The sequence below is a fragment of the Tamandua tetradactyla genome, chromosome 24 (assembly GCF_023851605.1).
Source record: "Tamandua tetradactyla isolate mTamTet1 chromosome 24, mTamTet1.pri, whole genome shotgun sequence".
NCBI lineage: Eukaryota > Metazoa > Chordata > Mammalia > Pilosa > Myrmecophagidae > Tamandua > Tamandua tetradactyla.
The window spans coordinates 15,477,848-15,501,657 of NC_135350.1; the positions used below are offsets into that span (position 1 = coordinate 15,477,848).

The following is a 23,810-nucleotide window of genomic DNA, read 5'->3' on the forward strand; positions in this document are numbered from 1 at the left end:
TGTGTTGGCTGGGAGAGAGAGAGAGGCCACATCTGAGCAACAAAAGAGGTTCTCTTGGAGGTGACTCTTAGGACTAATTTTAAGTAGGCTTAATCTATCCTTTGCAGAGTTAAATTTCATTTGAACAAACCCCAGGTTTGGGGGCTTAGCCTATTGCTGGTTGTCCCCACTGCTTGTGAGAATATTGAGAATTCTCCACTTGGGGAAGGTGAATTTTCCCCCTTTCTCACCATTCCCCCAAGAGGACCTTTATTGCCCATTTTTTAATGATGGTTTGTCTTTTTGTTGTTAAGTTGTAAAATCTATTTATATGTTCTGGATATTAAACCCTTATCTGATATGTAGTTTCCAAATATTGTCTCCCATTGTGTAGGCTGCCTTTTTACTTTCCTGACAGTGTCCTTTGATGCAGAAAAGTGATTAATTTTTAATATATCCCATTCATCTATTTCTTTTTTAATTACTCATACTTTGGGTGTAAGGTTTAGGAAAACATCTTATGTCACAAGATATGTAAGATATTTCCCTACATTTTCTTCTAAAAAGTTTTATGGTCTTAGTGCTACTGTTTAGGTCTTTGATCCATTTTGAGTTAATTTTTGTGTCAAGTATGAGATGAGTCCTCTTTCATTCTTTTGGAAATGGATATCTATTTCTCTAAACACCATTTATTGAAGAGGCTGCTCTGTTCCAATTGAGTTTGCTTGACCACCTTATCAAAGATCAGTTGTCCAAAGATGAGAGGGTCTATTTCTGAACACTCAGTTCAAATCCTTTGGTCAGTGTATCTATCTTTATACCAGTACCATGTTGTTTTGACTACTGTAACTTTGTAATATACTTTAAAGTCGAATGGTAGCTCCTACTTCATTCCTCTTTCTCAAGATGTTTTTAGCTATTCAGATCACTCTGCCTTTCCAAATAAATTTGGTTATAGGTTTTTCTTTTACTGCAAAGTAAGTTTTTGGAATTTTAATTGGAATTGCATTGAATCTATAAATCAATTTAGGTAGAACTGACATCTTAACTATATTTAGTCTTGCAGTCCATAAACGTAGTATGTTCTTCCATATATTTTAGGTTTTCTTTGATTTCTTTTAGCAATTTCTTTTTAGTTTCTGTGTATAGGTCTTTTGTGGCCTTGGTTAAACTTATTCCTAAATATTTGATTCTTTTGGTTGCTATTGTAAATGGAATTTTTTTTCTTGATTTCTTTCTCAGATTGGTCATTACTAGTGTATAGAAACATTGCTGATTTTTGGGTGTTAATCTTGTAACCTGCTACTTTGCTGTATTCATTTACTAGATCTGGTAGCTTTGCTGTAGATTTTTCAGAACTTTTGATATACTCTATCATGTCATCTACAGTGAAAATTTTGCTTCTTTTCCAATTTGGATGCCTTTTATTTATTTATTTTTCTTGTCTAATTGATTTAGCTAGAACTTCCAGTACAGTGTTGAACAGTGCTGACAGTGGGCATCCTGGTCTTTTGTTCCTGACTTAGAAGGAAAACTGTCAGTCTTTCACATTGAGTATGATGTTAGCTGTGGGTTTTTCATATATTCCCTTTACCATGTTGAGGAAGTTCCCTTCTATTCCTATCCTTTAAAATGTTTTCATCAAGAAAGGTTGTTGGATTTTGTCAAATGCCTTTTCTGCATCAGTCAAGATGATCTTATGGCTTATCTGCTTTGATTCATTGGTGTGGTATATGACGCTAATTGATTTTCTTGTACTGAATCAGTCTTGCATACCTGGAATGAATCCCACTTTGTCATGTTGTATAATTCTTTTCATGTACTGCTAGATTCCATTTGTGAGTATTTTGTTGAGGGTTACTACATCTATATTCATTAAAGAGATTGGTCTATAATTTTCTTTTCTTGTAGTGTCTTTGTCTGGTTTTGATATTAGGGTGATTTTGGCTTTGTAGAATAGGTTAGTAGCTTTTCCTTCTCTTCAGTGTTTTTGAATAGTTTGAGCAGGACTGGTATTAATCATTGAATGCTTAGTAGAATTCACATGTGAAGCCATCTGGTCCTGGACTTTTCTTTTTTGGGAGCTTCTTGATGACTGATTCAATCTCTTTGTTTCTTATTGGTTTGTTGAGATCATCCATTTCTTCTTAACTCAGTGTTAGTTCAACTCAAGCAGTTCATGCTTCTCTGGGAAGTTGTCCATTTCATCTGTGTTGTCTAGTTTATTAGCATATAGTTGCTCGTAGTATCCTTCATTATCTCCTTTATTTCTGCAGGATCAGTAGTTATGTCCCCTCTCCCATTTTTTACTTTATTTATTTGCATCCCCAGTCTCTCCCTCTTCCTTCCCCTCCCCTCCCTTCCCCCTCCCTCTCCCCTTCCCTCTTCCCCTCCTTCTCTCTCTACCCTGCCTGGCTAAGGGTCCAACACTTTCATTGATTTTTCTCAAGGAACCAACTTTAGATTTTATTGATTTTCTCTGTTGTTTCCATATTCTCAATTTCAATTATTTCTGCTCTACTCTGTTATTTCTTTCCTTCTGTTTGCTTTGGGGTTAGTTTGCTGTTCTTTCTCTAGTTCCTCCAGTTGAACAGTTAATTCCTCAATTTTTTGCTCTTTCTTCTTTTTTAATATAGGCATTAGGGCAATAAATTTCCCTCTAACATCACCTTTGCTACTTCCCTTAAATTTTGTTTATGTTGTGTTTTCATTTTCATTTGCCTCAAGGTGTTTGCAGGTTTCTCTTGTAATTTCTTCCTTGACCCACTGGTTGTTTAAGAGTGTATTGTTTAGCAGCCATATATTTGTGGATTTTCTGGCCTTCCACCTGTTATTGATTTTCAAGTTCATTCCCTTATGATCTGAGAATGTGTTATGTATAATTTCAGTCTTTTAAAATTTATTGAGACTTGCTTTTTGACTTAGCATATGGTGGTGTGCTGGAGAATGTTCCATGAGCACTTGAGAAAAATGTGTATCCTGTTGTTGTGGAGTGTAATGTTCTGTAAATGTCTGTTAAGTCTAGTTCATTTATCATATTATTCAAAATTTCTATTTCCTTATTGATCCTCTAGATATTCTCTCCATTGAGAGTGTGGTGTATTGCAATCTCCAACTTATTATTTTAGAGGTGTCTATTTCTCCCTTCAGTGTTGTCAGTGTATGTCTGATGTATTTTGGGGCACCTCTGGTTTGGTGCAGTAATATTTATGATTGTTATATCTTCTTGATGAATTGTTCCTTTTATTAATACATAGTGTCCTTCTTTGTCTCTTTTAATTACTTTACATTAGAAGTCTAATTTGTTGAATATTAGTATAGTTACCCCCACTCTTTTCTCGTTCTTGTTTGCATGAAATATATTTTTCCAGCATTTTGCTTTCAATCTGTTTTTGTCCGTAGTATAAAATAAATCTCTTGTAGACAGCATATAGATGGATCCTTTGTTTTTTTGAGTCCATTCTGCCACTCTGTGTCTTTTGATTGGGGAGTTTAATCCATTAACATTTATTGTTATTACTGTAAAGGCAATACTTAGGTCTACCATTTTGTCTTTTGGATTTTTTTTTTTGTATTCCTGTTTATTTATTTCTGCTTTAATCTTTGTTATTTCTCTTCTCTTTGCTTTGGGATTTGTTTACTGTTCTTTCTCTAGTTCCCAAGGTGAACAGTTAAGTCCTGAAGTTTTGTTCTGGAAATCAAACCCGGGTCTCTGGCAGGCCAGAATTCTGTTATTGTGCCACTGTTGTACCACCCCTCTTTCTTTTTTAAATATAAACACTTAGTGAAATAAACTTTGCTCTCAGTACTGCCTTTGCCACATCCATAAATTATGATATATTGGATTCTCATTTTCATTCATCTCCAAATATTTACCTATTTCTCTGCAATTTCTTCTTTGACCCACTGATTGTTTAAAATTGTGTTATTTAATCTCCATATATTTGTGAAAGTCTGGTTCTTTGGTGGTTACTTATTTCCAGCTTCATTCCATTGTAGTCAGAGAAAGTGCTTTGAGTAATTTCAATCTTATTAAATCTATAAAGACATGTTTTGTGTCCCAGCACATCATCTATCCTGGAAAACATTCCATGAACACTAGAGAAGAATGTATATCCTGGTGTTTTGGGGGTAATGATGTATATATGTTTGTCAGGTGTAATTCATTTATCACATCATTTAAGTTCTCTCTTTCCTTGTTGATCTATTTATATGGGAGAGTGGTGTATTGAAGTCTCCCACTACTATTGTTGTAATGTCTCTTGCTTCCTTCAGTTTTGCCAATATTTGCCTTATGTACTTTGGAGCTCCTTGATTGGGAGCGACAATATGTATGATTGTTGTTTCTTCTAGGTGAATTTCTTTTTGGTGTCCTTCCTCATCTCTTATAACATCTTTACATTTAAAGTCTATTTTATCTGATATTACTATAGCTACTTCTGCTTTCTTTTGCTTACAGCTTACATGGAACATCTTTTTCCATCCTTTCACTTTCAATCATGTCTTTTGGATTTTATATGCCAGTATTTTAAACTACCCCTCATTTTTTTATTTTAATATTTTTATCGTAAAAACTTAACATACAGATGTTTATTTTTGACATAAAAACATTCCATAAATGGTGTATAATCAAAGGCTCACAGTATCATCACATAGTTGTATATTCATTACTAGATCAGTTTTTGAACATTTGTATCACTCCAGTAAAAGAAATAAAAAGAAAAAAGAGAAAGTTCATGCATTCCATACCCCTCACCCCTCCCTCTCATTGACCACTAGTGGTTCCATCTACCCAATTTATTTTACCCTTTGTCCCCTCTATAATTTATTTATTTATATCCATATTTTTTACTCATCTGTCTACACCCTGGATATAAGGAGCATCAGACACAAGGTTCTCACAATCATACAGTCACATTTAAATGCTATATCTTTATACAGTTATCTTCAAGAATCAAGGCTACTGGAACACAGCTAAACAGTTTCAGGTACTTCCCTCTAGCCACTCCATACACTATAAACTGAAAAGGGATATCTATATAGTGCATAAGAATAACCTCCAGGATAATCTCTTCACTGTGTTTGAAATCTCTCAGCCACTGAAACTTTATTTTGTCTCATTTCTCTCTTCCCCCTTTTGATCAAGAAGGCTTGCTTGATCTCTTGATGCCAGGTCCTGGCTTATCGCAGGCTTTCTGTCCCACATTGCCAGGAAGATTTACACATGTGGGCGTCGTGTCCCACGTAGGGGGGAGGGCAATAAGTTTGCTGGCTGTGTTGGCTGAGAGAGAGAGAGAGAGGACACATGTGAGCAACAGAAGAGGTTCTCTGGGGTTGGCTGTTAACACCCTAATTTTTAGTAGGCTTAGCCTGTCCTTTGCAGGATTAAGTTTTGTAGGGGCAAATCCTAAGATTGAATACCCCTTATTTTTGAAGGACAGTTTTTCTGGATATAGACTTCTTGGTTGGTAGTTTTTTTCTTTCAGAATCTTGAATATATCCTACACTGCCTTCTCACCTCCATAATTTCTGCTAAGAAATCCACACATAGTCTTATTGAGTTTCCCTTGAATGTGATAGATTGCTTTTCTCTTGCTGCCTTCAGCATTCTCTCTTTGTCCTTAACATTTGAAAATCTGATTGGTAAGTGTTTCAGAGTAGTTCTAGGTGGATCTGTTCTACTTGGGGTATGCCGTACTTCTTGGATCTGTAATTTTATGTTTTTTTGTAAGTGATTGGAAATTATCAGTGATTGTTTCCTCCATTATTCCTGCCCCCTTTCCCTTCTCTTCTCCTTTTGGGTCACCTATTGTACATATATTCATGCACTTCATGTTGTGTTTCAGTTCCCTGAGACTCTGCTCATATTTTGCCATTCTTTCCCCTATATTTTATTTTGTGTGTCCAGCTTCAGATGACCTGTCCTCTGGTTCACTAATCCTTTCTTCTGTTTCTTCAAATAATTTGCTGTTTTTTTTTTTATCTCTTTCATTGTGCCTTTCATTCCTGCTATTTGTTTTTTCAACTTTCACGTTCTTCTTTATGTTCACCTATTGTCTTCTTTATAGCCTTCATTTCTTTTCCATATCTTCCCTCAACTCATTGATTTGATTTTTGACTTGAGTTAGCATGTTCGATTGAATATTAATTAATTGTTTCAACTCTGGTATCTCATTTGAAGAGTTAGTTTGTTACTTTGACTGGAACGTATCTTCATTTTCCTAGTATGACTCATAATTTTTTGTTACAGTCTCAGCATGTGATTGCCTTGTTTAGTTTATTCTGGAGGTCATTTTTGCTCTTTTACCTAGGATTTTCTTGTAGGTTGGCCTTATTCTTTATCTTTTTTTTTTTTTTTTTTTGGTGTTCAGTTCAAGTTATTCTAGACCTCCTGTATAGCTTCTACTTAACTCTTCAGAATTTCTCTCCTTTTGTTTTTCTGGTTCTTGCCCTGTCTAAATGGGACCTTTTCTTCTGGTATGATCTCTCCATATATCATCAACCCCAGTCATATTTTCCCAGACAAGAAGGGTCCATGTTTCAGGAGGAGGGTGTAAACAGTACCAAATATCCCTGGGGATGAGACCCAGCAGGTTGTTAGATATTCCTGTGAAGTCTCCAGACTCGGTGCTTTTCCTGTCTTTCACAGCTGGTGGTGCTTGTCAACCTGTAGCTTTTCACTGGGGTAAAGTGGTGCATTGCCTTTAATTTTAGCTGACCCAGTAGCTGCCAGGGGTGTGACTGAGACAGAGGCTGATGTAGAAGGTGTGTTTAGGGCTAAGCCGCAGGAATCTGAATTTTCAGATTTCAACCATCACTTGAGCTGGGCCCTGCCTGCTGCTTTTACTGGGGAAGATAAGCCTATCAGGGATTTAAGTCCTTCACTTGACTTGTTATTTTGACTCTCAGACCTATCTTAATTCTGCCCTTGCCTGGATCAGGACTGACAGTGAAAATGTCTGAGGCATTCTCTGATGAGCAACTTAGAATAGTTAAAAAAAAAAAAAATTCTCTTTCTCAGTGGCTCCCAGTCTCTACAGATTTGCCTGTCAAGAGCTAGAGTTGTTACCTGCCTTTGTGTGCCTTGGATACAGCCTTCCCTGTTCCAGTATTCTGAGCTGGGCGAACTTTAAAAATTTTTTATTTTTGTTTTTGTTTTCCATTAGCACCTGCCTCCTGATTGCCAGGAGAAACCTCAGGATTCCTTCCCTGCTTGCTTTGGTTTATCTGAGCTTGGTGCTTGTATTCAGCAGATCATATTTGTTAAAATCTCAGTTGGAGCTTGGCTGGGCTGCCCTCCTTTGTTTCTGGAAGAGGCCTTTTCTGTTTCCCAAAGGGAAGTGTTTTCGAATGAGTCTGCCATACCAGTGGAGGGGTGGGGAGCCACCCTCTGGTGTTCGTTGTTGGGTAGCTGATGGCTGGGGGTAAGTGGCTGTACTGAGTCAGTCACACAGACACAGAGCACACAGCACACGACTCAGGAGACAACCCTCAGGGGAAAATGGAAGGCATCTGCTTTATTCAGGAAGTGCACAGGCTTATATAGGCTGGGAGCATGCAGGGACACGTGTCGGGCTGGGATTGGTCACCATTGTTGCTAGGGCAGGGGACAGGTTTCTGGGATTGGTCACCGTTGTTGCTAGGGCGGGGGGGGGGGCAGCTTTCTGGGATTGGTCACCGTTGTTGCTAGGGCGGGGGGCAGGTTTCTGGGATTGGTCACCGTTGTTGCTAGGGCAGAGGGCAGGTTTAAGGTCAGCCATTTTGTGTTGCCTTGCATCAGCCACGGCAGCCATGTTAGCGATATTTTATGACTTTTCCAACATTTTGTGGGCTTTCCTCACAGTTTTGTGGTGTAGTCTTGGTCCTTCCACCCATCCCAGACTGGTGTGTCATGTGTGTTTGGTCAGGGATGTCCCCCAAACAGTTGTTTCGGACAGTTCCTGGTTATTTAGTAGCTGCTGGAGAGGACGAACTAAATTCCACACTCTTTATGCTACCATCTTGCCCCTCCTCTCCCTCAGCTTTTATTTATCTGAAATGTCTTAATCTCTCCCTCATTTTTGAAAGACTGTCTCTCCAGATAAAATTCTTGGTTGGTAGTTGTTTTCTTTCAGCACTTGAAGTATTTTACCCTACTTCCTTCTTGCCTCCATGGTTTCCAATGGGAAATCAGCACTCGGTCTAATCGAGATTCTCTTGTACATAACACATTACTTTTCTCTTGCAGCTTTCAGAACTCGCTCCTTGTCTTTTGCATTTGATGGTATGGTCAGTATATGATGAGATGTATTTTTCTTTACATCATATGTTTGGTGTTCTCTGAGCGTCTTAGATGTGCATATTCACATCTTTTGCTGAAGTTCTCTGTTATTATTTCTAGTAATATGCCTCCTGCCCCTTTGTCTCTCTTCTCCTTCTGGAACTCCTGTAATATATATATTGGTACAACCTCTGGTGTCTCAGAGGTATCTTAGGCTGTTTTCACTTTTAATACTTTTTTCTTTCTTTCTTCCCAACCTGACGTATTGCAGTTGTCTTTTCTTTGTGTTCATGGATTTTTTTATTCTGTCAGCTCAGTCTGCTGTTGAAACCGTCCTGGAAATTTCTCATTTCATTTACTTTGGTCTTCAACTCCAATAGTTCTGTTTGGTTCCTGTTTAAAATTTTTATCTCTTCACTAAGATTCTCATATTGCCCATTCATTGTTCTCCTGATATCCTTTAGCTCTTTCTCTGTTTTCTCATCAATCACCTTGAGCAATTTAAAGATTATTTTTTAAAAATCGTTGTTCGGCATGTCCACATTCTACTTTTCTTCATTTGTGTTTTCTGTTTTTTTAATCCTCATTCTATATACTGGCCATCATTTCCTGTTTCTCTTGTACTCTTGGTTTCACACTGTACGTTTAAAGATATTAAAAATATTTTATATTTTAAGATATTAAAATGCTAACTCTGGGATTTATTCCCATAGATGTCTGTTCCATGATTTTGTAAACAGTTGGTGCCAAGACAGAGATTTTCTTGCGCTCTGCCCTCCTCTCAGTAAGGTGTTCCCAAGGTGAATGCAATGTGCAGGGTCTTTCCTGTTTTTACTGGGCCTGTGTCTCTGTTCTGGGCTTGTGCTTGTTAGTTGTTTGGGATTTCTGTGTGCAGGAGTTTGAATGCCCTATTTCCCACGGGACAGACTTCCCTTTCCTGGGAGTTTAAAACAGGCTAGACTTTGCCCCAGAATGTCTACCTGTATAGTTTCTTATACTCCCTTTGTTGTCTCAAGCTGCTTTGCTTGGAGGGCAAATTCCGGGAGAGGGGAGGCACGCCACAGAGGAGTTTCCTCAGTCAGTCTTTTCCATCAGAAGCGGGGTCAGGGACCCATGAGTGGGGCACAGACCAGCTCCAAAATGCCCTGGTGAAGGGCTCAGGAAGGGTGTCAAAAGGTTTTCCACAGTTCCCCAAAGCTGAGCTTTCTTTACCTGCTGAGCAAGCACAGCCCTTCAGCTGCAGCCATGAGGAAGCATAGCGTCATTAATTCTCCTCCACCGTCGCCTTTGTACAGGGAGGGTTGGAAGGATGGCTGTCCTCAGAGCCTGCCTCCCGGTGATATGAAGTCACTTTGTAATCAAAAGCTGTGATCAGTAATCGGCGGTGTCCATCCCTCTCCTTGGCAAAGAGGACTTTCTGTCACCAGTGAGCCAGCCAGGAGTAAATTCCTCACTAGCTTGCTACAAGAATGGGGTTTGGGTGCTGGCAACTACCGCACAGAGAGAGAGCAGTTCACCGGTCTCTACTGTGATTTGTCAGCCTCTTCTCTGTCTTCCCTGGGATGCTGTCCAGTGTTCTGCTGGTCTCCAGAGTTTCGAAATAGTTGTTTCTGATGGTTCCTGACTGTTTAATAGTTGTTCTGGTGGAGAGACTGCTTCCTGGATCTCCCTATTCGACTATCTTCCTACAATTAGAAACTTCCTTTTGAAAATTCTTTTATTTGAAGTTTGTTTTATTTTTGGACAGTGGTTATCAAATGTTTCCAGATCATTGGGGCAACATCATCTGAGAACCTGTTAGAAATGCAAATCTTGGCTTCAGAGTAGACTAACTGAATCAAGTCATTTTGGGGGTAGGCTAACCTTGTATAACAAACCATCCAGGGGATTTTGGTACACATTAAAGTTTGAGAACCACTAGCTAGCCTTAGAAGAAATAATTGAAAGCTTAATGCTGTTTAAAGTTAATTGGAGAAATGCATATAATTTTCCTAGTGACCTTATTCTTTGTTAGATTTTGTATAATTTACAATTATTCTTGAAATGTTTTGTCTCCATTGCTTTCAAATTTAAACTCCTAAAGGCCACTACTGCCTGTGTTCAGAAATACATGCAATAGAAACTGTTATGTTACTTTCTCATTTACTAGGTGGATATGCAGTGGGTGCAAGTTTTGGCTGAAGGCTGGGCAACACCATTGAATGGCTTTATGAGAGAGAGGGAGTACTTGCAGTGCCTTCATTTTGATTGTCTTCTAGGTGGTAAGAAATTTTAAATTCAGTACTACCTTGAATATGGATGAAAAATTACACAGTTGCAGGAAATTGTCACTATTTTTAAAAATTAGTTGTAACGTCTAAACAAAGGTAGAATTTTAAGACTAAATTATGCCAGTACTGAACATTTTATTTAAGTGTATATAAGATCTTATTTCCCCTTTTTTCCCCTTGGTTGTGATTTATTGCAGGGGGAGAGGGACAACCAGGGGATTAGAGCAGAAAATGGGCTTAAAAGCAAAAACAGTTTCTTATGCTGTATCCACCTGATCTCAGTGGAAAGCCTCTCTCTGCAAAGTACACATATGTACAGAAGTTTGCCACACTTTGAGAGTTCCATGAATCTACTGAATCCTAAACTCGAACCTTCTAATGAGGAATCTTGTAATAGATCATTAAAAGATCGTTCTTCCTATTTTTTTAAATCATTAAAAAAATAATTTCCAAAAAAATTGTTGTGCAGCATATTATAATAACAATCCAGCTACCTTTAACTTTGGTAGTGTTGGGAAAATTAATTTCCTACATTAAAGGAAGCATTTAAAAAAATCACAAAACTGTACTAAATTACTGCCAAATGCATCCCAATATGGCTTCTCATGTAATTCCTAATCATTTTTCATAAGAGACTTTATCATTTTTCTTTATCTTTTTCTTAAGAGACTTTAAGTATTGCATTTTGATTTTCTTGAAGCCTGTGGTGAAGTCTTTCTATACTGCTTCCTAAGTAGTGATTTTCTCGGATTTGGTGCAAATCTACCTAATGATTTACCATTTTAAGCTTTACATTGTGGTAATAATTTTAATGCAGCTAAGCAGTTTTCTTTTATTTTGGTGACATCTTCCCCCCCCCCTCATTAAAATGTGTTTTTATGGGTCTCAAAATTCTGTGACAGATTCTTGGTAAAGTTTCCATTTAAAAAGTACTGATTTGAAAAACTAGTAACTTAAAACTGTCACACAAGAACAGATGTCTGCAAAACATTCTTTTCCTTCTGAAGGTTTTATGATAAATTGTTATTGTTAACCAGTCTTTTACTGTTAAACTTAAAGGCTAATCGAGCCACACAGTTCTGAGACCCTTCTTCCATCACTGATTAAGACTGGGTTGGCAGGTGTTATAGGTAATATTCATTTACTCTTCTGAGCTTTCTGGGCAGAGTTGGTGGCTGTGCCAGCTTCAGCAGCCTTGTCCACTGCTTTGATGATGCCCACGGCAACTGTCTGTCTCATATCATGAACAGCAGAAGCTCTAACACACATGGTTTGCCAGGACCATATCAACATTGGCAGTCTCACCAGATTTCAGGAGTTTGGAGGGCATCTTTCACTTTCTTCCCAGAATGGTGATCAGTCTTCTCAGCTTAGCAAACTTTCAAGCATTGTGAGCTGTGACAGTCCAGCACTGTCTGGTGCTCATCTAGCACTGATTTGGCCTGGATGATTCAGGATAATCACCTGAGCAGTGAAGTCAGCTGCTTCCTTTGGTGGGTCATTTTTTGCTGTCACCAGCCTCATTGGCACAGTGAACATCTTTTACAGGTATTTTCTTGTCGTTGAAGCCCACATTGTCCTCAGGAAGAGCTTCACTCAAGACTTCATAGTGCATTTCAGCAGATTTTACTTCAGTTGTAACATTTACTGGAGCAAAAGTGACCACTGTGCCCAGTTGGAGAACGCCAATCTCCACTCAGCCCACAGGCACGGTACCAGTACCACTAGTTCTGTACACGTCCTGAAGAGTCAGATGCAAGGTTTGTCGTTGGGACAAGTAGGTGGCAGGATGCAATCCAGAGCTTCAAGCAGTGATTTTACTGGCATTGCCATCCTTATGGGTGACTTTCCATCCCTTCAACCAAGGCATGTTAGCACTTGGCTTTGGCATGTTGCCACCATTCCAACCAGAAATTGGCACAATGCTACTGTGTCAGGGTTGTAGCCAATTTTCCTGATGTAGGTACTGACTTCCTTAATGATTTCCTTATATCACTTCTGGCTGTAGGATAGCTCAGTGGAATCCTTTTTGTTAACACCGTTTTGTTAACAAACAATTGTTTCACACCGAGTGTGTAAGCCAGAAGGGCATGCGCATGGGTCTGCCCATTCAGACAGCACAGCCAGCCTGAGAGGTGCCTGTAATCGTGCTTTTAATAAAGTCCCTGTGTCCTGGGGCATCAGTGATGGTCACATAATACTTTCTGGTCTCACATTCCACAGGGAGTTATCAGTGGTGATACCACTTTTGTGTTCAGTTTTCAGTTTATTCAAGACCCAGCCTTACTTGAAGGCTTTTTCTCAGCTTACCAGCCTCCTTCTCACATTTTTCAATGTTCTTTTGTCATTTCCACCACATTTGTAAGTCACATGGGCCAGTAGTGGTGGACTTGCCCAAATCTGTGTGTCTAATGACAACGATGTTGATATGAGTCTTTTCCTTTCCCATTGTGGCTTAAGATATTAATAGTGAGAGCTTTCACACGTGTTCTGGCAACAAACCTGTTACAAAAAATTGTTGACATCTTTTGTCCGAAGAAGTCTTGCATGATTTCCCCCAAAAGTTATCATTTCTGTTTAGTACGTATATATGATCTACATGTGAATTTGAGAGTACATTTTATTTTTCTAGTCTTTGTACAATGAGTAAAAAAAGAAAACTTCCAGAGCTTGAAAGATTGGATACTGAGAATGTATGTTTGGTCTCATTGACAACACGTAATGATTTAAGTTGTGCACTTATATCATAATTAATCTTTGTTTGTTGGCTAATGACAGCTGACATGGTTAGATTCTGACTACGTTAAAAAAAAAAGTAATAATTTTTGGGGGGTGTTTTTATCTTCCTATCAAGTATACGTTATCAGCTTCCCACTCAAAATGTGTAGTTACTTATATCATTCTGTTATCAACAAGTATTAAATTTTCACTTGAAAAGGTTTTAAAACATAGTTTTGTGTCTTAGTCATATATTCATGGTATTCAGTGTATTTTTGGTGATGTTTAGGCATCATTAGCTGATACTTCCATTTTAAGCAATTCCTTTTACTTCTGTGATTCTATACCATATTTTCTTCCAAAAGACAGTTTCATGAATGTTGTGAGTAGTATTGCTATATATTAGGTAGAGTCTGTTGATTCCCACTGTTTTTTTTTTTTTTTTTTCACATAGGCATGCACCGGGAATCAAACCCAGGTCTCTGGCGTGGCAGGCGAGAACTCCGCCACTGAGGCACTGTTGCACCACCCTATTCCAGCTGTTTTTTTAAACATCCTTTGTTGTTGCTCATTCTCTGTCTTTGCGCTTGTAGCTGCCTCTTTCTCTTGATTTTCCATGCCAGGTACCAGTTGAATGCTGTCACTGGAACTCATAAATCTTTTACTATTGAAGAATGTCACTGAAGTGAAAGCTGGTTATAAGGTCTGTCGAGTGATCCAAGCTGTGTGTTTTATCTTCTCTTGTGCCCTGCAGGGGGTGTCATTAACTTGTCAGTACCCATAGTTCTGACAGCTACCCAAGAAGATAAAGAGAGGCTGGACGGCTGCACAGCATTTGCTCTGATGTATGAGGGCCACCGCGTGGCTATTCTTCGTAATCCTGAGTTTTTTGAGCACAGGAAGGAGGAGCGCTGTGCCAGACAGTGGGGGACCACATGCAAGAGCCATCCCTACATCAAGGTCCTGAACAAGCATGTTGTACTTTAGCTGGTTTTGCCAATAACTTTTGTGCTGAAATGTGGGCATTTCCTATGTATCGGGTTTTCCATCAGAATCTTTAAATATTTTACAGAATGGATGGTCTTGTCATTTTGGTCCACATAAATAAGAATAAGTATAAATGATACAATGAATGTTTTTTTAAATACCTGCTCTATAGCAAGCATCGAGTTAAATACTTGTGCTGGGGATTTATGGCTAATGGACATGACTGGCACCGCTTTTATAAACTCTTGGGACTTACAGTCTGGCTGGGAAATAGACGTCAATCATGTAATGATAAGTAGGGAGTAGTATGTGAGGTCAGGGTGCTGTGAGAGCCCAAGGAGGAGTGGTTTAATCTAGTCCGGGCTTTTAATGGAACAGTGTGTTTCCCATGTGAAAACAATGAAATGTAATTTAGTCTCCTCAAGGTGCCTCATTTATTTTATGTAGTGTATGTGTGGGATGTTATCATTGAAGTAAAATTTCTGTCAGTTGTTAAGTGTTTGAAAGTAAACTTTAAACTTTAAAATAAATCAATTTAAGTGAAATTTTAGCTATCTGTCTTGAGAAAATGTATATAATAGATCTGTTCAGAGCAGTTTAAAGTCTTGGCCAAATCTAAAATGTAGGCTTTAAAGCCGTCTTCTTTTTATTACTCTGTACTCTGTAGCAGAAAGTGATTATTGGTATACATAGAGCTTCACGTAATATGTAGCACGAACCAGTAGAGAGTTTTCCTCTATGAACTCAGTGGAGGGAGACATTCCTTTTTTAATTAACAAATGTGAGTGCTCTTAATGTTGTGTACCACTTTTATTTTGGGTGAATAAGACTTAGAATAGTTAGTACCTGGGAAAAATCCTTGAAGAACTGGTAGGATTTGGATTTGGGTAGGAGGTGGGGAGCTGCATTCCAGGTTTGTGGAGCAAAGGAGCAAACCATCAGTGAGTTTAGGAAATAGCTTGTTCTGGGAGAGAGGAGTTTGAGGAGATAGAGGGCTTAGTAGTATACGCCTAAGATGTTCCTATTTGATCCAGTTACAATAACAGTTTACATGTATTTGTTGTGCTTTAAGCTTTTCAAACCAAATTTCTGTTTTTCATACATTTTAATGCCTTTTGAAGGTAGACAGGGTTGTTTTCTTTATTCCAGAGTCTTAGAATAGGTTCTACTTACCCAGAGTTACAGAAATACCAGTGAGGAGTCAGGATTGGAGTCTAGGTACTCGTGCTCTTTTTTTGTGTGCTACTCTGCCTGTTATAAATCACACTTCACTAGGAATGCTGAGGTCACTGGCAGGTTTGAAGCATGAGAGGGTCACAGACAAAGGCTGCTTTAAGAAACTTGGCCTGATAGTCTTGTGCAGTGTGTCCACATTCCAGCTGCTCTCACCAGTACTGTCCAAACCATCCTCGTCTCTAGCCTAGACTAGAGCAGTCTCTGAGCTGGAATCCTTCTTCCTGTTATACCCACTACAGTCCATTTTCTATAGAGCAGAGAGTCTTCTAAAAATATAAATCTGAATATATTTATCCACTCTTAAAAACCCTCTGGTGGCTGCTTATTTTAATTAGAATAAAACCCAAGAGACTTCCTCTGGCCCTATGCATTCTGGCCCTGGTGTTCTTTTTGTCTTCGTTTTTCCTCTTTCCCCTTGCTCACTATCCCTCTGATTCTACTTCTGTGTCGGTAAGTTCCACTAGAGCAAGTTCTTTGTGTTTTTCTTTGTTGTACTCCTCGGTGCCTAGAACAGTGCCTGGCACATACCAGTTACTCTATAAATATTGATCGAATGAGTGATTTGACGGATGGGAACAGATTTTCTAATGAGAAAGACCAGGCAGGAGGTGATCACAGCAGACTAGGTGCATTATTTGCATATAAACTAAAGTAGTGGGAGAAAAGGATGAGCTTGAGCTGCATCGTGAAAAAGGGCAGGTTCTATAAGACCTCCCTTCAATGCAGAAGAAGTTCAGTGACGTTGTCAAAAATCTGAAGTGCTGTGAAGGTTGGAAGACATGAATTTGTGTCTAATTCAATCAGCATTACTTTAATTGTCCAAAAATGTGGGATTAGAGAACGTAAGGATGAATTGACCCAGGGTTGTAAATTACATTTTTAATCAACATACAACAACTGGAAAAGAATCCTTTGTTATTTAAAAAGTTGTGATTGTTCACACTGGTTTTGCTTGCTTTTCATGTGCAGATATAGTTGTTTCACAAGTTTTTGAATTACCAAATATATTCTAATTCTAGAGCATCTCTAATCCCAATTCAGTTGGTAGTGATGAATGGATTTACTATTGACCTCAACATAGAGTAGTTTAAAACTACATTGAGTTCTTGTAAGACAAATGTTCTTCTCATTTTGGTCTTAGTTTCTCATTTTAAAAAGTTGTTTTCTTTTCCTTTTCCATTAGATGGTTATGGAACAAGGAGATTGGCTGATTGGAGGAGATCTTCAAGTCCTGGACCGAATTTATTGGAATGATGGTCTTGATCAGTATCGTCTTACACCTACTGAGCTAAAGCAGAAGTTTAAAGATATGAATGCTGGTAAGCACAGTCTTAATCATTTAATATGTGACTACTTGGAGTTTCTGCTTGAAGGGAAAGTTCCAGAAGATTTTTTCCAATGTTTATTGTAAAGATTGAGTGGACATAAATGTGGCAATGGACTCTGTAAGGAAAGACAGTCCTAACTGACTTTAAGAGAGTCAGCCTGAACTTAAAGGCAGTTTTAATTATAGCTGTATAATTTTATCCACCATGGTTTGGTATACTTTACAGAAGATGGATTCTGAAAAAGTTGGCATTTTATTTGTTTATCATAATACTTACCTGTGAAAGCTAAATAGAATTATGGAACAGAAATTATTTGGATAGTTCAGTCATATCACATGCTTTGTATCTTAGAATGTTTGTTATGGGTTGAATGTAGATTGGCAGCAAGTAATAGAATGCAGAGCTGTATCATGTCACTATTTATTCATCAAACATTTGTCATGCATCTCTTATGTGCCGGTTTACCAAATGCTGAGAATCCATAAATAACTAAGACAGGAGCTCACAGCCTGGGAGAGACATTAAACAGATACCAGAAAAAATAGAATAGGTTAATAATGTTTTAAAATTTCTGGATTAAGATAAAATGGAGTAGTAAGCAGAGAATCTAAAACTGCCTGTCTTTTGTATTATAAATTATTTTCATTTACCAGGCTGCTATGAAAACGCCACACAATGGTTTGGCGTAACAATAGGAAGTTATTGGTTCCTGGTTTGGAAGGCTATAAGTCCGAAATCAAGCCATCGGCAAGACCTGCTTTCTCCCCAAAATCTGTAGAGTTTTGTTGCTGGCTTGCTGTAATTTTTGGAGTTCCTTGGCCTTCTGTCTCATGGCAATCTCTCCTTGTGTCTTGTCTCTCAGTTTCTGCTGACTTCTGGCTTCTTCCTGGGCTTCCTGTGTTGGCTTCTCTGCCAGCAGACTGTGTCTGAATTTCTTCTGCTCATAAAAGACTCCAGTTTGTGAATTAAGGCCCACACTGATTCAGTTGGGCCACACCTTAACTAAAAATAACATCTTCAGAAGGTCCTATTTATAAGTGGGTTCACACTCAGGGGGTGCAAATTAGCATTAAGAACATGTCTTTGAGAGCCACATAATTCAATCTACCACAGTCTATGATAACACTTTGTACATTATACTACAGAAATGATCAGGTGCAGGTGGCTGAAAAAGGTCAAGTAACTGTGGTAGCCTTTTTGGGTTAACAAGTACGGCTGGCCCCCAAGCCATACTTGTTAACTCAAAGTCCCCCTTCCCATGTGACTACAGAATATTTGAGAAAGGGCACCAGTTTCATCAGTTGTGTTCAGTTCTGTGAATGCCACATCCTGGTAGTAATTCAGAGTCTGTAGACAGAGGGTCCCCCTGCTTCTTTACCTGATAGTCATGTGATGGTAGGAAATTATTTTCCCTCTCTAAGACTCAGTTCCCTCAGTTGTAGCATAAGTGCAATGATGATACCCAACACTAAGGATTTTATTTTTAAATGTTAAATGAGGTAATATGGGTAAAATAATTTTAAACAGTGCCTGGTGTATATAGGAAGAGACCAATAGTTTTTCTATTTTAGGGAGTCCTAATTTCTGTTTCATGAGTTAGAAGCTAGTCTGTCTGTATTTATGTGAAGGTTAGCAAAAGAACATCTGTTTATTCCTAAGCTTTGCTGTTTGCTGATATTTTAAGTGATAGATGATTAAAATGGGTCAGAAATTGGAGGTCTTAGATGAGCCACATGGTTTTCAGTACTTCCCAGTTCTCACTGAACTTGTATCATTCATTTGTATTTACTGCTTGACCCCTTTATGGTATTTGAGGGTAGAACCCCTGTTCTGAACTTTACAGCTTTCTTTCCATTTTGAAGCAAATATCTGACTTAAATGACTTGTACAGGAAATTCTCTGAATGTTATACTTGGAAACACTGATGATTGTCTATAGAACAGCTCCTCTCTTCTTGGGGAATGAATTCTGATTACCATAAGTCAATAATGGAACCCCTATTCCTTTTTTGCCAATAAGTGATTTAAGGATTAGCATGTAAGTCACTTCTTGCTACTGAAATGTAAGGGACGGAGGTTCTGGAAAAGATTTCTCTTCCTGGTCAGAAACTGGCTTAAGGCAAAAAAAAAAGAAAAACCATCTTTCCCCAGCCTTCCCTCCCTTCTTGCTTTAGATACTATCATGTGATGATGCAATGCTTGGAGTTCTGTAGCCATGTTGTATTCATGAAAATCACATGTATACTAATCTGTGTCCTGATGATGTTGAATTTCTGATTAAACCCTGGAGTCATCTATCTCTAGCTTTCTTATTTGAGAAATGATATATGTTTAAATGGTTTAAGACAGTTCTAGTTGGATGCCATCCAGAAGCATCTGTTAGTTTATTATGTAAAATCATCTCATTTTTCTGGTCAACAGGGACATATTTAATGGAGGACTTGTTGAGATCACCTTATTTATTTTAATTTTTTTTTATGAAGCTCTAATTCATATCAGGCTTTCATGTTAGTCAACTAACTGTTGGCATTGTTGAGGGTTCTTATCAAGGAATTACATTTTGAATTGAAGGCTTTATAATATTACATCTGTTTTTACACACTCTTTTTTGAAAGCCAAACATTCTAAGTCATTTAAAGAATCTGTTGCATAATGAATTATTCCATTTTTGTTTAGATTAGCTGAGAGCCAGTTATTAGTCTTACATCAGACAATGAAGATCCTGAGTGTTACTTTATTTACCTTTCCATTTTAGACTAAAGCAAATAAGCAACAGACCAAATAGTTATGCTTTGTAGTTCTGCTCATTCTTTTAAGATGCCAATAACAAGTCATCCATCTACTGATGTGTAGACATAGTTCAAGACATAGTTCAAGAGAGAGAAAACAGGGAATTTTTTTTTCTTTTTTTCTTTTTCCTCTTTCCTATTTTCCCTCCCCTCCTCTTAGAAATAGTACTTTACCCCTTGTTGGCTATTGTTCTATGGTACGTTAATATAATCAGTTTGCTGGTCCTAGACCAGTCTCTAACTAGAACGCTTGAGAGGTCTTTAATACCCACATCCGTGACTGCAAGGTAACATGTTTCCAGATGTCAGATTCTTTGAATCACTGATGGTTGACCAGTATCTTGGAAAGGAAGAATAAATTTCATGTTAGCCAAGTAGGAGTCAGTTAGTATTTATTACACCCAGGATATTGGTTCCTGTTGGACTTACAAGGGAAAAATTGACATAATTTCTTTTTCAAGTTGAAACAATGTCGAATCAATTTGAGAAATCTTTATAGAGTTGTTGAGTTACAAGTTAATATTTGAAATAAATGAACAGGGAAATAAGAAAAATATTTCAGGCCAAGTTGGGGGTTCCACATGAGAGAAAGCTGAGGCAGAAGCAAATAGTTTGTCTATGAAAGTGATAGGCTTTCATGACTGTAATAGCAGTGAGCTAGAGAGATTATGATGTGAGATTGATTAGTCCTGGGCACCTCTTTCAGTTAGGGTCCCAGCCACAACCATAAGGCACATTCAAATGAGGCTCTGAACCTAATTTAATAAAGTGAGTATTTAAAGAAGGGCTGGCAGTGTTAAAAGAACAAGGAACCCAGGGCATACAAGAACTAGCAAGGGGAGGAAATAATGTTTGTGAAGCCAGATGAGAGTTGGAGCTGTCGAGGAGGGGCTGCTGGGCAGAAGCTAGCTGTAGTGGGGTGCAGGCATGGTCACAGCGCTGAAGCAGGACGCCAGTGGGGGAAGAATTCTAACTTTTCCTCCCTTCATCCTGCGATTCCTACTAATGTCTCCCATTAGGGAGTCAGGAGTACAGTTCACTGTGTACCTCGTTCCCCATGCACAAAACAGTCAGGAAATAGATTATGGGGATGGTGAGGGGAATGGAGAACAACTAGTACAGAGACCATTGGCAAGCATCTTGTAGTCAGCATTATTTTTTACTTTTATGTAAAAGCATTTCTGTCTTGAGAATGGAAAACGATTCATTGCTGCCATATTTGGGGTGTAAGAGTAGCCATTTGTGAGTAATTCCAATTAATGTAACCTTATTTACTCAGGTGACCTATCATTGATCCCTTGATTTATCTCAAAAGTACCTGAAGTCAAACAGAGTCTGGTAATTTATGACAGGGTTGGAGGGAATGTGGGAAAGAGCAAATTTCTCACTTCCAATTCATTAAAAAAAAAACAAAAAAAAACACTCCCACAAAAACAAATATTAAACCCACACACCCTGAAACACCCTTCCTAGCAACTCTGGAACTATGAAGTGCTTTCCTGTTTGGCTACTGTATTGGTTTAAGAAAAATCAGAACTGCCTGTTGTTAGCGCATTAGAATGGATGAAGGGGCAGAGAAGACTTTGGTAGAACGGGAAGAAGAGAATTATTAATGACCATTGTATGTAGGACAGTTTTACCGAGAAGATGTTGAAGGAAAGGAAGGAGGAAGATGTTGTAATTCTGGGTTTAGTTGTTGAGTTGCATATCAGGGCTCTGACTGTGGGCTGGAGGGCAAAGCACAGTTCTGAGAAATGTGGGGGAAGAACTACTAGGATTTGGGAGTACTTTCCTGCTATGCTCGTCATCTCATTCACCCCTTGTAACAGCCATGCAGGGGGCATTGAAGTCATCTGTGGGTGTTTAGCTGGGAAAGGGCAGAGTAGGGGTCAAACACGGGTCTGCCTGGCTTCTTTGCACTGTGGCGCAGCAGTACTCAATGCCGGTGGTGCTAGATTAGACAGCCGGTGTCCTGTGTGTATCCCCTGGGGTCAGTGCTCTGCTCTCTTCTCCCATCCTTAAATGCGAGAAGTGACCATTTCCTTCCTTAACTAAAAATCAACACACACTTAGCAGAACCTCCTTCATTTTCTTCTTCCTCTTTGATCTGCCAGAAGAAAAGGGATCAGACTTAACTTACTTGTTTCCAGAGTGTGTTGGCTCCAGAGAAAAAGATAAAACCTCTTATACCGTGCTATTGCACTTAAACCTGAAATGTAGGACAAGGAGTGGTTTTGAGGAACAAGACCTGAGTTTGGTTTTACGGGTCATGGCAGTAATAGTGAAGGTGGAAGAATTTAGGGTATGGGGAGAGTAATGAGCAATATGTATTGAAATGTTTTTAGTAATAAGAATCTATAGCTGATGAATTGGAAGTTCAGGCCTTAGAGATACAGCTAACAGAAGCCATCTGGATCTGCATAGTAATTGAATCCAGGTGAAGGGATAAGTTTTCTGAATACGAACGTAAAGAAAGAATTTCATAGGACCCCACAATGAACCCTGTTGTTCCTAAAGGAGTACAAGATGTCAGAAGCAAGTGGTTACACCAAAATGGCTAAGCAGAACATAAAATGTCATTTGTATTATGATTACAATGACTTAAATGTATGCATAAGGAGAAAGACTCGCAGATTATGTGAAAAACAGGAAACAGTTGTTTTAGGGTAGCATAATTATAGATGACTCTCCACCCCAATTTTCTTCAGTGTTTCATGATTTTTACTAAAACAAAACAAAACAAAACGAAAATTGAGGATATGAAGAATACTGGGGTAGATTTTTATATCAGAGGTAGTAGAGAGGTCAGGATAATAAAAATAGGAAAGTACCCTCTGGATTTGTCAGTAGTTTCATGCACACTGTATGATAGAGCAGGAAGGAATTGGCTGAATGAGTAAATCTAGTCCAGTGGTCTTATATGTAGATAAAGAAATGGGGAAGCCATTCTTTTCCTTCATCAGGTTTCTTTCCTACGGTCCACCAGACTTACCTTTTGAAAACAGTTCTAATCATGGCCTTTTGGAGTTGAGAGTAATATATCCCTTTTGACACGTTCCCTTATGTAACGTATTCTCTTATTATGGAATACTTGTTTCTCTTCTGACTAGATTATAAGCTTCAGGAAAGCAGGGCCAGCTTCACTGTTGCCTCATCTTGTACCACATTGATTTCTTCCCCTCCCACTGTCCACGGATAGGGACAGAGGGCTAGAAAGAAAGAAAGGGAAATCATATCATAAATGTTAAAATTCATTTTTACAACAGCTGGACATGTTCTTTGCTAAGGTAGTCTTAAACTAAGTGTAAGGAACTAGTAAATGAGTAGCGAATGTTTGTCACTGATTGTGGTGTGACAATGGGGACATCACTGTCCTTTAGAAAATGGGAATAAGAATGTGAGACAATGAAAGTTGCTGGAAGTAATCCGTGGCCCCAGATGCATCATTCTTTTTCCATTCTTGATGGGAAATTGATGGGGAATAATTTAATTATGATGCATATTGGGTTTTATTAGTAGGGGCAATATCCTAGGAATGTAAACACCAATGGATCAGGTCAGCCTGATTCCTTTATTCCTATTACATTGTTCATCCTCATAAGTTCTTTTGTAAGAGACCAGATGGTAAGGATGAAAATATAGCCTGGAGCAACAGATGGTTAAAGCCATTTGTGTAATTTGTTGTTAAATAATTAAAAGGGATTGAGAAGACTGAAGGTTTAGAAAAGACCTGGTTCTGTTGGCAAAAAGAAATGGGCAGACAGATCAGATGGTCATTGAATTTTTCAGTTAAACTGATAGTGAGGAAATAATCGTACCAGGAAGAAATCTTGGCAGTAAAATCCTTTATAAGCTCCTAATGTGAACTTTAAATAAGTAATCCATCAGACCTTATCTGTTAAATGTCCTTTGTGGAGCTAGATTAATTCTTTTTGGAAATAGAGCTTAGGTAGATAAATCATTATACTCTTTGATATATGTGTATTTGAGGCAGCATTTTTTTCTGTTTACTTTTGCACATCCTGTCATATAAATATGCTTGTTAAATGGTTATTATATAAAATCATATTTGACCTGATTGAAAACTAGGAATGTAGTCATCTTACACCTGACATGTGTTATCCAAGGGTCTTATTCAAGGATAGGAACCTGTTTTTGATTAACAAGGACAAAGGCTTTGTATCATAGTACAGAGCCAAGACACACCCTCTAGGAAGCACAGTTTGGGACTGTTAGTACTGTAG

At 38.4% G+C, this 23,810-nt stretch overlaps 1 protein-coding gene across 3 annotated transcripts in view; it reads left to right on the forward strand.

Annotated features, from left to right (window-relative positions):
- The window catches only part of PAPSS1 (3'-phosphoadenosine 5'-phosphosulfate synthase 1), a 167,454-nt gene that overhangs the window by 71,534 nt on the left and 72,110 nt on the right, over positions 1 to 23,810 (forward strand). For 2 of the 3 annotated variants that reach the window (XM_077142613.1, XM_077142614.1), the window contains exons 7-9: positions 10,389 to 10,500; positions 13,982 to 14,187; positions 16,634 to 16,769. In XM_077142613.1, coding sequence (XP_076998728.1) covers positions 10,389 to 10,500; positions 13,982 to 14,187; positions 16,634 to 16,769 — 454 coding nt within the window. The remainder of the gene's footprint in view (positions 1 to 10,388; positions 10,501 to 13,981; positions 14,188 to 16,633; positions 16,770 to 23,810) is intronic. The other variant, XM_077142615.1, reaches the window with a different exon arrangement.